Source organism: Periplaneta americana, chromosome 4, assembly GCF_040183065.1.
Source record: "Periplaneta americana isolate PAMFEO1 chromosome 4, P.americana_PAMFEO1_priV1, whole genome shotgun sequence".
In the NCBI taxonomy this organism is placed as follows: Eukaryota; Metazoa; Arthropoda; class Insecta; order Blattodea; family Blattidae; genus Periplaneta; species Periplaneta americana.
Window position 1 is genome coordinate 5120882 of NC_091120.1, and position 17100 is coordinate 5137981.

Below are 17100 nucleotides of genomic sequence, written 5' to 3' on the forward strand. Positions count from 1 at the left end.
ACACGTTAACAATTGTACTTAAGTATCTAATAAATCTTCGTACATTATTCCAGTTTAGTTTTCTGTTCACACTGGAGTAACTTCTCGTGTATTGTTAAAAACATCCCTACAAATTTCACGATTTCAGAGAAAAAATTAACAATGACTTAGTAATATTAGAATTAATTTAGGCTAACACTTCTGGTATATGGCAATTGTGGCACACTGTTTGCCTGTCTAAAGACTAAGAACTAAACCTATCATCTTACGCAAATCTTCAAGGAATATTTAAATTTGTTTTTAAAATACATTAAAATTAATGCATATTCTGTGATCTGAAATTGTATTTCTCATATTGCACTTTATAAATTTATATCAAAGGAATATTACTCGATTATTATTTATTGTTTTACAATATTTTTGTCTAGACAGGTTTTTTTCACTAATGGAATGTTCCAACACGAAATTGAAACATGTTTTTGGATTATATTCTAAATATTATTGATCTGAAGTGGAAAGATAAAAGATAAATGAACAGAAATCATTTTCTGAGCAAAGTTTTACAATAATAAACTCCATGAAACTGTATACATTAGCAAAGGTCATTTAAAAATAAAATACAAAAATTCTGATAATTAACTACATCTCAACACATATTATGACATTCAAAAGAAGCACAAAGAATGCAAATATACATATTTCTGTAAAATAAAAAAATAACATCTTTGAACTTTACAATACTAACTTATTTATTTTTTAAGATAAAAATTAAGAGTAATTTTATATTAATAAATATTGTTACAAATTTAAAATGAATATAAGAATCGTATGAGCCACCACAGTGGCCTAATGGCTAGAGCACTGGGCTTATAATCTTGTGGATCTGGGTTTGATGTCAGGTGTACCCCTGATTTGTATCTTGTGTTGGGTGGGGAAGCTCAAAATCCAGGAAACAGGGGTTTTCTCTGGAGCTCTGGTTCCCCCTTGGCATCCCAATAAATCTCTATCATCTCATCACAGGTACAGTGCAGACCAGCCTCCTATGGCGCACCTTGGGCAACGACTCAGTCGGTAAATTGTTCTACAGAACTGACTTCTTATGGGTGAACGATAAACAATCAAGTACCCACCGTTAGTAAAAAGTATGTAAAAATATTTCACCTAATTTACCGGTAAACTTCACACTATAAACCATCTTTGCTATAACAGACTTTCAGTGTAAATACAAAGAGAGGCTGATTCACGGTTAAAATAAACAAGTTTGTCACAAAAAGTATAACTTCAGTTTGAAGTTTCCAAACTGATATGTTACAAAAATGCTGGAGGGAATAAAACTAAGCTTCGAGTAATAGAGTTAGCTTAGTAAAGTACATTTTCCTCACAGGAAGCTCAAAAAATTAAAACCCTGAAGGTTACATCTACCAAACTTCTTACTCCACGTACAACTTCTTCACATGTGCAACTTGTTCAATACAACTAAGACTTCATCTTACGTTCAACAGTGCCTGGTTGTGCTAAGAAATGATTGCACTGCTCAAGTACCTACAACCATACACAGTACTATTTGACATCTAAACACATTTCATAGCATCAGTCAACCTTGAGGTACAAAAAAGAGGAGGCATAGTTACAATCACGTCACACACCTTCCTCATGTATTTAACATTACATTTCCTGAAGCAAACTTTCACCTCTCATCCCTGTTTTCCAAGGTTTCCAGTAGAGACATTTTGAGGCTTTCGATAAATTTAAGTAGATGTTTATTTTTTTTTATAAATGTGCTGGACTTATGTAAAAACAGACAAGGACGTTCAAAATGCCATTGATAGTAACATTAAAATGAACACAAGTTTGTTTGTTCCCCCCCCCCCCCCCCATTCAATTTTTCCACGTAGTTACAAACTCAAATGATTACATAAGATTGGCATTCATTCACATTTCTGAAGAAGAATATTAAACAATTCCTAAAATTTCTTTTCGAAAGTATCATTCAGGCAAATTCTAAAGATACACTTCTTGTCTGGGACCAAACTGGAGGTCTTAAATCAGCTATTAAGTTTTCAGTATCAATATTTTTGTTTCTTTTTTTTCTTTTTTTTTTTTTTTCCATTTTCTGGATAAGGGTGTAATACAGATATCCCATTTTCATGACAGAATCTGGAGCTTCTTACAAAGGAGCTCGGGCATATTATTAGCACAATGTCATGTCTCTGTTGTAAAGGCTTAGAACGACACACATATTTCACATGAAAAATTCTTCTGTAGACTCAGAAAGGGAGAGTCACGTCCGAGTAGCAGCTGGTTCATTTAGTATTGAAATTTCTATCTGTGCAAAAGTTAAGGCTAACAGACTATCCAGAAATAACATACATTATTATTATTATTAAAGGGAAAGAAGCTGTCATTATTATTTATTCTATGGTGATGATGATGATGATGATGATGTGGAGGTTAAGTATAATAATAATAATAATAATAATAATAATAATAATAATCATCATCATCATCATCATCATCACGAACAGTTTAGATTTAGGTCCAGTTGAGCCTGTTTCTGTCTCAAATGATCTTGCCCCCCTAATAAAAGATGTAGGTCATCCCATATTATTTGCAGATGACACAAGTATAGTAATTACAGCCAATAACTCCAACACATTCCAATCTTCAACAGAGGAAATTCTCTTCAAAATATGTGACTGGTTCTCAGTCAATAAATTAGTATTAAATTGTAACAAAACTAACATAATTCAATTTAAATCCTGTCCAAATTCAACATCGCAAATTTCTAGCGCAATAATTAATAATAGATCCCTATTAGAAAAAACAACAACCAAATTTCTTGGCTTAAAAATCGATCATGTGTTAAATTGGAAAAATCATATTAAAGAAATTACCCCCAAACTAAATTCAGCTTGTTTTGCTATTAGATCTATGCAAAAGATAGTAAATATCAATACCTTAAAAACAATATACTTTGCATACTTCCACTCGGTAATGAGTTTTGGAATAATATTCTGGGGAAATTCCACAGATAGTAACAATATATTTCTATTACAAAAAAGAGTAATTAGAATAATAGTAGGTGCCAAATCTAGGGAATCGTGTAAGACTATTTTAAAAAAACTACAAATAATGCCCATGGTTTGTCAGTATATCTTTTCAATAATAATCTTCCTCGTATGTAATCGTGAAAACTTTGTAACTAATTCAACAGTTCATAGCATAAATACACGTCAAAAAATGACTTTCATACTCCATCGGCAAGTCTATCGTGCTATCAAAAAGGAGTGCGTTATATGACAGTAAAAATTTTTAATAGCCTCCCTATCGATATAGAAAATGAAACTCAAAACATAAGATTATTTAGGGCCAAATTAAAGAAGTACCTAATTTCTCACGCCTTCTATTCTGTGGGTGAATTCATGACATTCAATAACGCTTCATGAAATTGATACTAAAACTATGTGTTGTACTAGTAGACTATATTGTAAATCTCGTCTGTATATATTTCATCTAGACTGTGACTATAAATTAAGATTTTATAATAGTATTAAGTTTTTTGACTTGTTCCATATTCTAGCTGTAAGCAAGTATGAATACCATGGAATGTTAATAAATACAATACAATACAAGATGCTCTTGATGTGACCGGAGGTATTTATGTCTTCCTTTGCTCAATGTCCTTTGGGCTGATCTGGAATGTCTTCTTTAGTAAACAAGTTGATTCCATTCTTTGTACGTGATATAACTTACTTACTTACTGGCTTTTAAGGAACCCGGAGGTTCATTGCCGCCCTCACATAAGCCCGCCATCGGTCCCTATCCTGTGCAAGATTAATCCAGTCTCTATCATCATATCCCACCTCCCTCAAATCCATTTTAATATAATCCTCCCATCTACGTCTCGGCCTCCCTAAAGGTCTTTTTCCCTCCGGTCTCCCAACTAACACTCTAATGCATTTTTGGATTCGCCCATACGTGCTACATGCCCTGCCCATCTCAAACGTCTGGATTTAATGTTCCTAATTATGTCAGGTGAAGAATACAATGCGTGCAGTTCTGCGTTGTGTAACTTTCTCCATTCTCCTGTAACTTCATCCCGCTTAGCCCCAAATATTTTCCTAAGAACCTTATTCTCAAAAACCCTCAATCTCTGTTCCTCTCTCAAAGTGAGAGTCCAAGTTTCACAGCCATACAGAACAACCGGTAATATAACTGTTTTATAAATTCTAACTTTCAGATTTTTGACAGCAGACTGGATGATAAAAGCTTCTCAACCGAATAATAACAGGCATTTCCCATATTTATTCAGCGTTTAATTTCCTCCCGAGTGTCATTTACATTTGTTACTGTTGCTCCAAGATATTTTAATTTTTCCACCTCTTCGAAGGATAAATCTCCAATTTTTATAGTTCCATTTCGTACAATATTCTGATCACGAGACATAATCATATACTTAGTCTTTTCGGGATTTACTTCCAACCCTATCTCTTTACCTGCTTCAAGTAGAATTTTCGCGTTTTCCCTAATCGTTATAATAATAATAATAATAATAATAATAATAATAATAATAATAATAATAATAATAATAATAATAATAATAATAATAATAATAATAATAATCAGTGCTTTTTTTCTGGAAAAAAGTTTACCGGAACTCTATCACTTGATCACATTATACAACAAAAACTCAGGTTTAAAAATATTAGGCCTACATACCTTATATTACAATTCCAAATGGAGCTCATCGATTATAAAAATAACGGAAATTTTGCGATTTCAAGCTATAGTTTCAGGATCAATAACGGAAGATGGCAGCACTAGATTGCATGAGTTACTTTTGCACTAACGATAATAATGAGAAAATGTAAACTCTTGGACTCGGCAGTGGCAGCAATTTTAATTTTCAATTTCGCTTATAAAATATATCTCGTTGGAATTTGTAATGGCAAAAAGTTTACCAGAACGCGTTCCAGACCGTTCCGGCTGAAAAAAAGCGCTGATAATAATAATAATAATAATAATAATAATAACAACCATCATCATCATCGAAATATCAAATTAATTTCACAAAATGGATAACCACGTACAATTTCATGAAAAGGATACAACTCTAAGACCTCTCTCAGTTGGATCTGTGATGAGAAGACCCCGGGGTGCGTATACTCGCTCATTTTGCTCCACTATGAACTTTGCTACTTTCCGCAGGCACTATAAGAAAAATAAAGCATTGCAATGAGTCAAAGCATATCATAAGAAGTAACTGAGAGAGATTTAATCAATGGGATATAAAACTTTCTTCTCCTTCATGTAGTCTCCAGTGTATTCCCAAAGTTTTATGAAACACAGAAAATGCACAACAAAGATTAAATTGAAGTTCACATGATATACTTGGTGTGCTAGATGTCCTGTTATGAAGTGAAGAGAATTGGCTAGAAGCATTTGAAATATGGATGAATGGAGCATGTGAAATGGACAGACAAAATAAGAAATGAAGCCATGCTAGAAAGAGTGGGTGAAGAAAGAATGATGCTGAAACCGATCAGGAAGAGGAAAAGGAATTGGTTAGGTCAATGGCTGAGAAGAAACTGCCTACTGAAGGATGCACTGGAAGGAATGGTGAACGGGAGAAGAGTTCAGAGCAGAAGAAGTAATCAGATGATAGACAATATTAAAATATATGGATCATTTGAGAACACTGAATGAATGAGGGCTGAAATTTTCATCTTTGATATTTTTGAAGCAACCTTTATCAAATTTTTATTATATTCTGACACAGTTAACAAGTGATATCATATCAAATTTGAACTTCATATGTCGAAAAGCATACTCCTCAGTATCATCTCCTCTTCTGCTAACAATGCTGTATCATCAGCAAATCTTATGTATTTTATTCTTCTTCCTCCTACTATCACTCCTTCCATGTTCTGAAAACAGTTCTTCACTAAATCCTCCAAGTAGATGTTGAACAGGGTAGGTGATAGAGGGCATTGTTGACGTACTCCTCTCCCAATTTCACTTTCTTCTGACATTTCTTCTCCTATCCCCACTTTGACTCGTTTCATATAAAGGTTACTGAACAGCCTCCTCTCTTTCCAATCCACTCTTATTTCATTTAGAATCCCCAGCAGTTTATTCCAAACCACTCTGTCAAAAGCCTATTCTAGGTCCACAAATACTACCTAGACTTCTTTATTCTTCTCTAGGTATCTTTCACCGATTGTTCGTAGCAGTCCAATTGCATCTCTCGCACCTTTTCCCTTCCTGAAACCAAACTGATCTTCCTCCAACTGTTCTTGAAAAAGCTTATGCTGTCTTTTATTAAACTCATAATATGCTTCTTTTCAGACTCACTTGAACTATGGTGTACTTCTATGGGTAATAGTATTAGTGTTAAAGATATTTTTATACTTAAAAAGAAGAAATTGCATATCATTAATGGGTGTGGTCTTAGAGAACACTGTAAACGAATTTTTTAAGATTTAAAGATATTAACACTCTATTCTCTCTGTGTTCTTGTCTGTTTATGAGAATGCTGATATGAGAGTAGATGTGATTCACGTTCACAATTACGATGATATGAGCCCACATAATCCCTGAAAGGCAAGGGCCTCTTATAGTGTAGGGTGGCTCAAGTCTTCTCATATGGTGAGCCAGACCACAATTACAATACGAGAGGTAATTCTGAATTTAGTTAATAATTGATTAAATGCCGATCTTACTTGTGTTAATTATGTAAGCATGTGCGGCTTACATAATTAACGCGAGTAAGATCGCCATTTAATCAATTATTTATACTTTTATTTTATTGGGTTATTTTACGACGCTGTATCAACATCTAGGTTATTCAGCATCTGAATGATATGAAGATGATAATGCCGGTGAAATGAGTCCGGGGTCCAGCACCGAAAGTTACCCAGCATTTGCTCGTATTGGGTTGAGGGAAAACCCCGGAAAAAACCTCAACCAGTTAACGTACCTCGACCGGGATTCGAACCCGGGCCACCTGGTTTCGCGGCCAGACGCGCTGACTGTTACTCCACAGGTGTGGACAATTATTTATATTCAAGTGTTAAAAGTAGTGTACAAAAGATTCAACATTAATTTAGTTGTTCCAAAGTGCAGATTAAATAAAATGTTGGATAGTCATATTATTTTGGAAATTTAGTAAACTCCCTAAAAATATTAAGAGAATTAAAAATCTGAAGACTTTCAAACACAATGTTACAACACTTTTGTTAAATAAAAACTGTTATAGTGTGCAAAAAAAGTACATGGATAATTATTTTAATTAAATATTTTTATCTGTACCGCAGCTGCAGAAGACACAGTCCTGCAGTAGGGGAGACTGTTGTACTTTTAAACACTTTTCACATTTTATTTCTTTTTAATTTTGGGAAATGATATTTTATAAATTAAAAAATAATTTAAATAATTAATGAAGATTCCTTTGCAACTTCGTGTATACATTTTCCTGTTCTACACATCTATTAAGGATGGAAAAAATACAACAGGTTCATGTACCTTAGAACATACCCTCTTGTAAGTTGCAACACATGGCATATAGGTGGGAATACAGTTGTAAGAACTGACAATCATATTTAAAATTTATTTGCAATCATAAACCAGAGCAGGCTTCTCTGATTGAGATTTTATTTCCTGGAGGAGCAAGAATTGCTTCAACAGCTTTCTTCAAGGCATCCGGATCAACTGGGGGACCTCTTAATTTCAGACTTACTTCGCGACATGATCTTAAAATGAAAGAAAGACAAAAACCAATAGTATTGTATACCTTGTGTTCCATGGTACAAGATGTTTTGTGTTCAAAGGTACAAGAGGGTGCACGTTTAAACAAATATGGCTCCCAAAACTAGACATTCGAATAAATCATGGAAATTAAAATATGTTATTACTCACCAGATGATACGGAACACATTGTACTTAATGGATGGTAAAAAATACAATCTGGTTTTATGTTAGATAACATATATCAATGAACGAAATGTTTACTTTTGGTACTAAAAAAATTCTTTCGTTCACAAAAGTCATACTTTGCAATAAATCAAACCAAAACTATGACCAGAACTACTTAGTGGCTTTCCCTACAATCTGCTTCAGTTTGAGTCCTCTAGATAGTAGAAAAATTAAAAAACAAAAAATGTTCAAAGGTACACTATGCTGAAGGTACAACAGTCTCCCCTATATATTGACTACACCCCAGCTCTGGCTACTAGCAACAGGCATCTATAATGAACACCAATCAAAATACCCCTCATTTCTCGTGAAAAACAACAACTGAATAGACTACAGTGGACTTTATGTTGTCAGCAAACAGCTGGATACATTAAGAAGATTGATTGATCTGTACCGCAGCATATGGCAAAGTGATTCTGTTTTATAATAAGATTGTACACGGTTTTATGTATTTTGTTGTGTAAATTCTATATTTTTAAGTTACTCTATTATCGCATTGCTGAACAATTTAGAACAACAAAAATGAAAAGTGTCTGTCACTGTAAGGGAATGATTTGGTGTGTATTAGCCTAGATCATATATATCCAGATAGGTCGGCCTTACAGGCTTTGAGGTTAATAACTTTTGTCAGGTTTACTATGCTGCCATCTAGTTGTTACATAAGGAGTCACGTCATAATTCCCATTTGAATTGCATTTGCGACTGTACTGCCATCTCGTGTTCGTTTACGGCGGACGGGTGGCGATCCTGGAGATTGTTCTCTTCAAAGTGCTGCCGATTTTAACATAGCGATGAGTTATCTGTTACATATATGATCTAGGGTATTAGGCAGAAAAGTTTCCTGGAGTCGATGGCAATTCGGAAAGCGGTTGTCTGTTAGCGTTTGTGTCGAGAGAGACAGATAGAGAGAGAGCAAGGCAGCGTACTTCGTACTTCACGCACGTGCAATACAAATAGCGCAGGAGAGAATTTAAATTATCAAAAGACAATAATGACCTTAGCCGTTGATTACTGTAAGCATGACACCAAACAAACCCTCTTTCCTTCACTAACAATATTCTTTGCACGGTTCTCAATCCCACACCACATGCTTCTGCAGTCGTTTCTCGCATGTTGGCAACGTTGCTGCCAGCAGCAAGATGGCCGGCAGCATTCTGCTCGTCAACGTTTTTAAAATAATTATACACCTTAAACACTATTTTCCGCGCCTGCTTGTGTAATGCTTGTCTTTTTACAGTCTCTTCTTCCATTTATTTACCTTACACACACACAGTAAATGTTAGTTTTACTTATTCAATGTATTGAAACACTCGCACATGAACAAACGAACTCGGGAAGTGCTTGTTATAGACTGATTCTGACTGGTTCTACTGTACAAGCATGTGACGTCACATACCAGAAATGCTACGGCGCATATAGAAGCTAACCGCCTTCCGAAATGCCGTCTAGTCTAGTGGAAATTTATTTTGAGAATAAAAACTTTGTAAAACATGTTAAACAGTGCATTTGTAGATTTTGTAGCAAATGTCCAGAACATTGTACTCTCACGGTCATACTAATAAAAACTCTATATACAGACGTTTAACTGTCTTACACTTATACAATGAGTAGCTCGTTTATAAGTCGTGTGTAAATTCCTTACTAATAATCACTACATACGTCGTGTATAACAGTAGGTATAACTGTTACACAGCTACGTCATAGTTTCGTCATTACTTCGTTACGAAAGGTAATAGAATATCTGAGGTTCTCTATTACATCCAGTAGAGCGCTCTACTGTGGAGTGTGAAATATCGATAGTACAACTAGCTCTAATCGATTACTACACTATATTTTGGCCAAAGAGCACAAGTTACAGCAATATTATTCTACTTATTCTGTGCTCTTTGGTGTGTTCTTCTGTGGTTACAAGGCATCCATCATCATAAAATGACAGTCGATATTGTGACAGCGACGTGAGATTCGAACTCACGACCAGCGTCCCGCAAGAAAGCAGATCGCGCGGAGCACGGAGGGACGGCGCGCGGCGGAGTAGTGGGGAAAGGGGCCTACACGCGAGGGGAGGCTGCGCGCGCAGCTGCTACTTAACGCAGTGAATGGGGAACGGACCTTCCCGACTCTTCCAGAAGTGCGTCGAAGTGGAGATATCCAGATAATTCTCTACACACCTGTAGAAATTTCTCGCAACTATGATTTTGCTATAAAAGAAGAAGCGCCAGCGAACTCGGGCAGTTTTTCAGTTATTCAGTCAGTGAGTAAGTGAGAGCAAGCAAGCCAGTCTTGTGTACCGGAGTTCGGCTCGAGTGTGCGTCCGCAACTGCGTCAGCATCCGAAGGCCTGAGTTCGAGTGCAGTGGACCGCAGTTGGAGGGACCTGAGTTCGAGTGCAGTGGACCGCAGTTGGAGGGGCCTGAGTTCGAGTACAGTGGACTGTCTCTGAAGGTCTGTGGTTCGAGATACTGTGAACTCGAGGGACTGTACTAGAAGAACTGTGAACTGAAAACTGACAGTTCTGATTTGTAAATAGTGCTTTGTAAATATTAGTTAAGATTAACAGTTCATTGTTGTTCGTAATAGTCCAAGTAAATTGTCATTGTCGTCGGTGGAGTGCTATAACGAATACTGTGTTGAGTGAAAATCCAATTGTTGACGAGAGCGTTTAAGGCGAATTGTAGAAAGGAATTATTGTTGTGACGAATAAATTACATTGTTGTTACTAATAAAATTCACAATATGAACAGCTGTTAGAGGGGCGGCCATTTTTTTCTCTGTACACAACGCTTAAACAAGGGGTTTCGTATACATAACTACTGCAAACCAATTCCCATTGTATAGTTACAGCCTGTTTATACGTCCATAGCTTATTCACGGTTTATTAGTAACGTTTTCTGTCTCAACGCTGCATAAGTCTCGTATAAAAACTATACACGGTTTATTAGTAAGACCGTCAAGTTATAGGCATAAATAAATCTGTTTGCATTTTTTAAGAATTAATTACCTTCTCATAATGTGTTTCTGTACAAATGTAGATGAGGTACGCTGTGAGGCACGCCATGCATCCTTCACAGTACGTACTGCAGCCAGCCTTCTCTGCTTCTGCATATATTGCATTCAACTGATTTACTGTGTATTCAAATGCTTGTCGTTCTATCTGAAATACAAGAGACAGTCATTTAATTAAAATAAGAACAAACATAATTTTTACTACACTTCGCATTTTATTAAAAACCTCTGGAAACAAGAATAAAAGTGAATACCACAAAAATAATGCCAATGATATTACAATTGATTGTGACAAGTGTTACAGAATGAGTACTGATTCGTGTTCTCATGAGGAAAGAAATTTTTTCAAGATATTTTGGATGAATGATCATTCACCTCTGCTAAAGCATGTGGACATGAGCTCAAAAGCCAACTGGTCCTCTATGAGTTGTCCAGCCAAGGATTATTATTATCAATCAAAAGAAATGCATGAATGAAATCATCTACTACACACACAAATAACAAGATGAATTTTCTCTTTTTCAACTGTACACAAAAAAGCACTAGTGTAATTTGTTTTTACATAAAAGGAACGATGTAGCTTCAATTTTTAATATATTTGGGAAAACATTGAAAGCTACAAGACGTCCAATGCAGTGATGAATTCAGGGGGAATCCACCCTCCGGATTCCAGGATGTCCTTTCCAGAGATTTCAGATTTTTTAAACTAAAAGTATAATTTAGACAACATTATATTTCAAGTTGACATGACTTTTCAGTAATTAAAATAAATTCTGTTGTGTAGATCTTCAGGTAGTACTTGTTTTCTTGTAACTTGTTTTTTTTTTTCTTTCTTTAATGTAGGAGATTTTCAGAAAAACTAGTTGGCAGCACAATTTACATAGCTACGAGCTGATCTTGATTGGTTGAAATTGAAACCTTATGAATTTTCAGCCTTGATTATTACTGTTAAAGAAGTCAGGTGTGCTGTGATTTTATTGGCGTAGTTTTCAATGCTAGTTTTGTTTATTAAAATAGTTGTACCATATACATAAACATTTCAGTGGACAATGGCAAAACAAGAGACACTGTTTACTTTTCTTAAAAAGAAAGGACGTGTTGAGAAGTCACTGGAAATTGCATCTGTTGCATTAAGGGGGGGGGGGGGGGTAATGGGTGAAATATTGGTCATTTTCAGTCAAAAATCGCATTTTCGTTTTCTTTAAAAAAAAAATTAATCAGCAATCTCTTATTTATATGTTGAGAGCAAGTTTGAATGCTTTGCAGTGCTCAAAAGCATATTTCGTCAGGTTCGAAGTGTAAAGGCTCTTACAACATTGATGCTAGGAACATCAAATTTTACTGCGTGTTCTATACACCGATGGTTAACAAAATAGCGCATGCGTTTTATGAATACTTTTTGAAATAAAAAATTAAATATTTATAGTAGCAAAGAAAAATTTATATTTTCAGGTATGCAGTGGTTATAAAAATGTTTTCCCCCTTTTGTAGTAAAGATACAGGAAAAGTAATGTGTGATCTTTTTCCAAATATACCACTAGTCATGCAAAAAAAAAAAAAAAAAAAACAAATCAAACATTTTACTCAAAACTGAGCAACACATTTCATTTCGAAATATGCTAATTTTTCAGAATATTTTTATTAGTAACTCAGAAACTAATTGACTCTCAGAAATGAAACTTCATCACATCATTATCTATCACACTGTGATTATGTGTACAAAATATCAAGGAATTTACAATTCATTTTATATTTTCAGATATGTCTAATAATGTAATAAAATAAACATATATAAATTTTATTAAAATATCAAGGACATAGCTTGAAAAATGTTGTTGTTGTTTTCTAATGCCAGGCGTTTGACAATAAAGTCATTTGACCTCTTGCACTCCAATATTTTTCAAAGATATTATCATGGTCAGCCACTGAAGCACAGATTTTGAGATGTTCCGAATCCATTTCTTGGTTTGAGTTGCACAATGGGAAGTTAGGGGACTGATATATTCCAATTCTATGCAGGTGTTTGGCAAAACAGTGACAAATGGCAAGTTGTAGCCGATTTAAGTGAACACCATATTTTAATGTTTTGGTGGCTATTTCATTCACACACACAACCCCCAGAATGTCTGGAGGACCACACCTGCTGTTGGTCGACGGGTCCATTGGATCTAGCTGGGAGATCTTGTTGATCACCAGCTTTCCCTCCTTAAGCCACTGGAGGACGATTTTAGTGCCATAGCAGGTCAGCACTAGGAACAGAAAAGTAGAAAGAGGAGGGAGGAAAGGGAAATGAACCCCTAGGCCTCGAATGCTCTAATGCTGTTGGGGTCGAAGAAAGTAAGAATTCAGTCAGAGGACTGGATAGGAAAGGGTAAAGAGGGAATTAGGTATTGAATAGAGGAAAATTATAGCAAATTCGGTCAATAACTCATCAAGCTGACCAGTGCTAATTGATGAGTAGCCCCTCCCTTTAGTTCAGCTTGTAAAAACCCTTTAAATGAATAAAATTTTTAATTGGCTTTAAGTGAAAGTGAAATCTGTGAACTAGTAATTCCATATGGGCTATCTAGTGGTGAGTCAATGAATAAAATGGTTGTACAGCTTAATAATAAATTGGATGGCTCTTCAGATTGCAGACTGGCTGGTTAAAGTTTTTAAGTCGCAGCATGGCACAAGGGAGTTGCAGATTGAAGGACAAACCCTGTCAAGTCCATGGTGCATCTGCCAGTCAAATGAAACAAAATAGCTACAAAAACCTTCCAATTTTATGCACTCTATAGTTTGTACATCCAGTTATTCGAACACTAGAATATCTGAACTATAGCTGATCCCAATTACTTTAGATAATCAACATTCTTACTTACTTACTTACAAATGGCTTTTAAGGAACCCGAAGGTTCATTGCCGCCCTCACATGAGCCCGCCAGCGGTCCCTATCCTGTGCAAGATTAATCCAGTCTCTATCATCATACCCCACCTCCCTCAAATCCATTTTAATATTATCCTCCCATGTACGTCTCGGCCTTCCTAAAGGTCTTTTCCCTCTGGCCTCCCAACTAACACTCTATATGCATTTCTGGATTCGCCCATACGTGCTACATGCCCTGCCCATCTCAAACGTCTGGATTTAATGTTCCTAATTATGTCAGGTGAAGAATACAATGCGTGCAGTTCTGTGTTGTGTAACTTTCTCCATTCTCCTGTAACTTCATCCCGCTTAGCCCCAAATATTTTCCTAAGCACCTTATTCTCAAACACCCTTAACCTATGTTCCTCTCTCAAAGTGAGAGTCCAAGTTTCACAACCATACAGAACAACCAGTAATATAACTGTTTTATAAATTCTAACTTTCAGATTTTTTGACAGCAGACTGGATGATAAGAGCTTCTCAACCGAATAATAACACGCATTTCCCATATTTATTCTGCGTTTAATTTCCTCCCGAGTGTCATTTATATTTGTTACTGTTGCTCCAAGATATTTGAATTTTTCCACCTCTTCGAAGGAGAACATTCTACTATACATTAAAAATGAAAGTAAAAGGCAACGTTTTACTTAAAACCATTCTTCATGTAATGTCTAATATTTCATGAGACAAAATACGACACCTTTTTATACATCTTTTGTTTTGCACACTGTCAGTCTTTTTTTTTTCTAACAAAGATTACCCAGTGTAGGACAACTAAGAATAAGCCTGAAAAATTGTTTAGACCTACAAACATTCTTTGCAGAGTTAGTGAACACATTAGAAACATAAACACTCATTGTTTTACAGTAAATCAAGTAACATGCATTTCTATCATACAGTGGCCACAAAAGAAATTTTCGTTTGTACCGAATGTGAAACTGAGCAGGAAATTTAACTCTCTCCCTTAGGACTGCTTAAGCCCAGTATATCCTGTGTTATCACAGGTCTTGATCGTAAGCAATATACACAGTGAATGAAAATTCATTCGTAACACAACTGCAGGCAGTAGGATATACGTCTTTAATAACAAATTAATAAATAAAAATCTATTGCCACCTCGACCGCCAAACTTAATCTCTGGGAGAGTATTAAATATAGAATGTATAAGTTCCCATATCCAATGACGTGTATCCAATGTCAACTGCGGATTCCCGGCCAACAAGTCACTCAGCTGAGTGCGCTCCTAGTATAATGGTATAATAGCATACATATTGGATACACGTCAACATATATACGCCTAACTTGGAGTCAGGCCACAAAGGGAATCATCGAAGGAGGAGAATTCGATCCGGTGCTATGGATTGAATTCGGCGTAGCTCAGTGGTCAGAGCGATTGGTACGTAGAACCAAGGACCCGGGTTCGATCCCCGGCGCCGGAGCGAATTTTTCTCCTACAAAATATTAAATTATTCTCTCTGATTGTGTGGTTATAGTTCTCAAAAAGCTTATGTACCTAAGCAGGATATATCACAAGTTATTTTAAGACGCTGTAAATAAATAAATAAATTTACTCTTGGACAGCACATTTCAAATTTTCATTTCACTTCTGACTTCTGAAAAGAACTGAAATGGCTTGTTAACTTACATTTACTCTAGTTGTGTTTGTACCTTTCAAACTAGAAACTGGTCCTCTGAGAACACAAATCTTGAAGTGCTGTACACTTAAAAATTAAATAATTCCTTAAACACTTTTGTACTACCCACCCTATCCTCCAGTTCCGTTGGAAATCGAGTCTGGAATTTCACTAAGGTTCCTTCACTATAATCTCGTTGCACAAACACTTTCAAACACTGGTTATTAGTATTGACTGCTCGTGCAGCAGCCATATCTTCCAGTGGGGTCGTACTTGTGTGGTTCTGAAAAACAAACGTTAGGGTCAATATAACCATGATCAAACTTGATATGAATTGTTTCACTTTTTATACACATTGTACAAAAATATATATTACCTTCCCTTGGATTATGCCAGTGTGGGGCTACAGAGTAACAAAAATGATTTTCAGTTATAAAAATAAATACAAGGCACGACATGTAGATAAAATCTGATAAAATCAAAGTTTGACATACCATAGGCATGGCCTTTTCTGCTTTCTTTCGACAAATTTTGACGCCTTTATTTACACTTGTACACAAAAAGAAATCTTAGCGAATTTCTTCACTTGGCGGTCTACTATTAATTTGTATAAATAAAACAATATATTTCTGTATTTTATTTTGACAACTTGCAACAAATCCAACCTACATTAATAAAATGCTCACTACTGCCAACAATATCAATCCAAATAAACAACTCTGTGGTTAAGTTGGTATACTGAGCCAGAGAGTACATTGTGTACTTCCAAAGCCTGCCACATGATGGCGCTGAAAGAGTACGGTTAGTTTATTAATGTCATGACTGAGCAACAGTTCGCTGCAATAGACATAAAATATACTAAGTTACAAGAGATAAACAATATTTGAATTAAAATGTGAAACAAATGAATACAAACAATACAAATTAATGAACTAACAATAACAATAATAATAATAATAATAATAATAATAATAATAATAATAATAATAATAATAATACACTCAGGGACAAAAAAAACCGGACACTTCTATATTTGCTTTTATTTTGTTGCCAATTATTTCAAAATGAAACAAAACCCATTTAAACAAAATAATGTTCCATTTAGCACCTTATACGACAACATTTGAAAAAAATAAAAGTCTCTGATGAGAAAATTTACAAAAAATTACAGAGGGCGTATAACTATGGCATCGTTTGGTCTAACTGTTTTTTTCATTTTATGGTGCCTTAAACATTAAAAACTCTTTTTAGTAACGGATATTACCCCCTCTGGCTTGAATAACTGCATCCATACGTCTTGGCATGCTCTCAATTTGATTAGCAATGTCTTCTTGAGGAATAAGTTCCCATTCTTCGCCAAGTGCTCGCCTCAACTCTTGTAACGATTCTGGTCTCGGTGTCTATTCTTAACACGCAGTCCCAGCATGTCCCACACGTGTTCAATTCGGTTCATGTCTGGACTCCTTGTTGGCCATGGAAGAACATGGATTCCCACTTCTTGGAAATAATCTCCGACCGCATGGGCAATATGCGGCCGTGCATTATCATGCATTAAAACAAAATTATCGCCTACAAATTGGCCAAATGGCACAACATGATCAGC

The 17100-nt window shown here is 35.5% G+C and overlaps 1 protein-coding gene across 2 annotated transcripts; it reads right to left on the reverse strand.

The window, feature by feature from the left end:
* Nucleotides 1-1846: 1846 nt before the first annotated feature.
* Nucleotides 1847-16182, reverse strand: LOC138697506 (golgin subfamily A member 7). 2 transcript variants are annotated; one of them, XM_069822804.1, is made up of 6 exons: nt 15992-16182; nt 15874-15900; nt 15628-15780; nt 10951-11103; nt 5089-5190; nt 1847-2305 (listed from the first exon to the last, which is right to left on the reverse strand). In XM_069822804.1, exons 1-6 carry the CDS (start codon nt 15998-16000, stop codon nt 2261-2263), a joined length of 489 nt encoding a protein of 162 aa, XP_069678905.1. In that variant the 5' UTR covers nt 16001-16182; the 3' UTR covers nt 1847-2260. The 2 variants fall into 2 exon arrangements, with proteins under 2 accessions (XP_069678905.1, XP_069678906.1); XM_069822805.1 differs by lacking the exon at nt 15874-15900.
* Between the last annotated feature and the right edge of the window lie 918 nt (nt 16183-17100).

Coding starts and splice junctions, on each gene's coding strand:
- LOC138697506 (XM_069822804.1), bottom strand. Junction 15,781..15,873: donor CTGGCATAATCCAAGGGAAG/GTAATATATATT, acceptor TTTGTTTTTCAG/AACCACACAAGTACGACCCC. Junction 5,191..10,950: donor CAGAAACACATTATGAGAAG/GTAATTAATTCT, acceptor TTTTTCTTATAG/TGCCTGCGGAAAGTAGCAAA.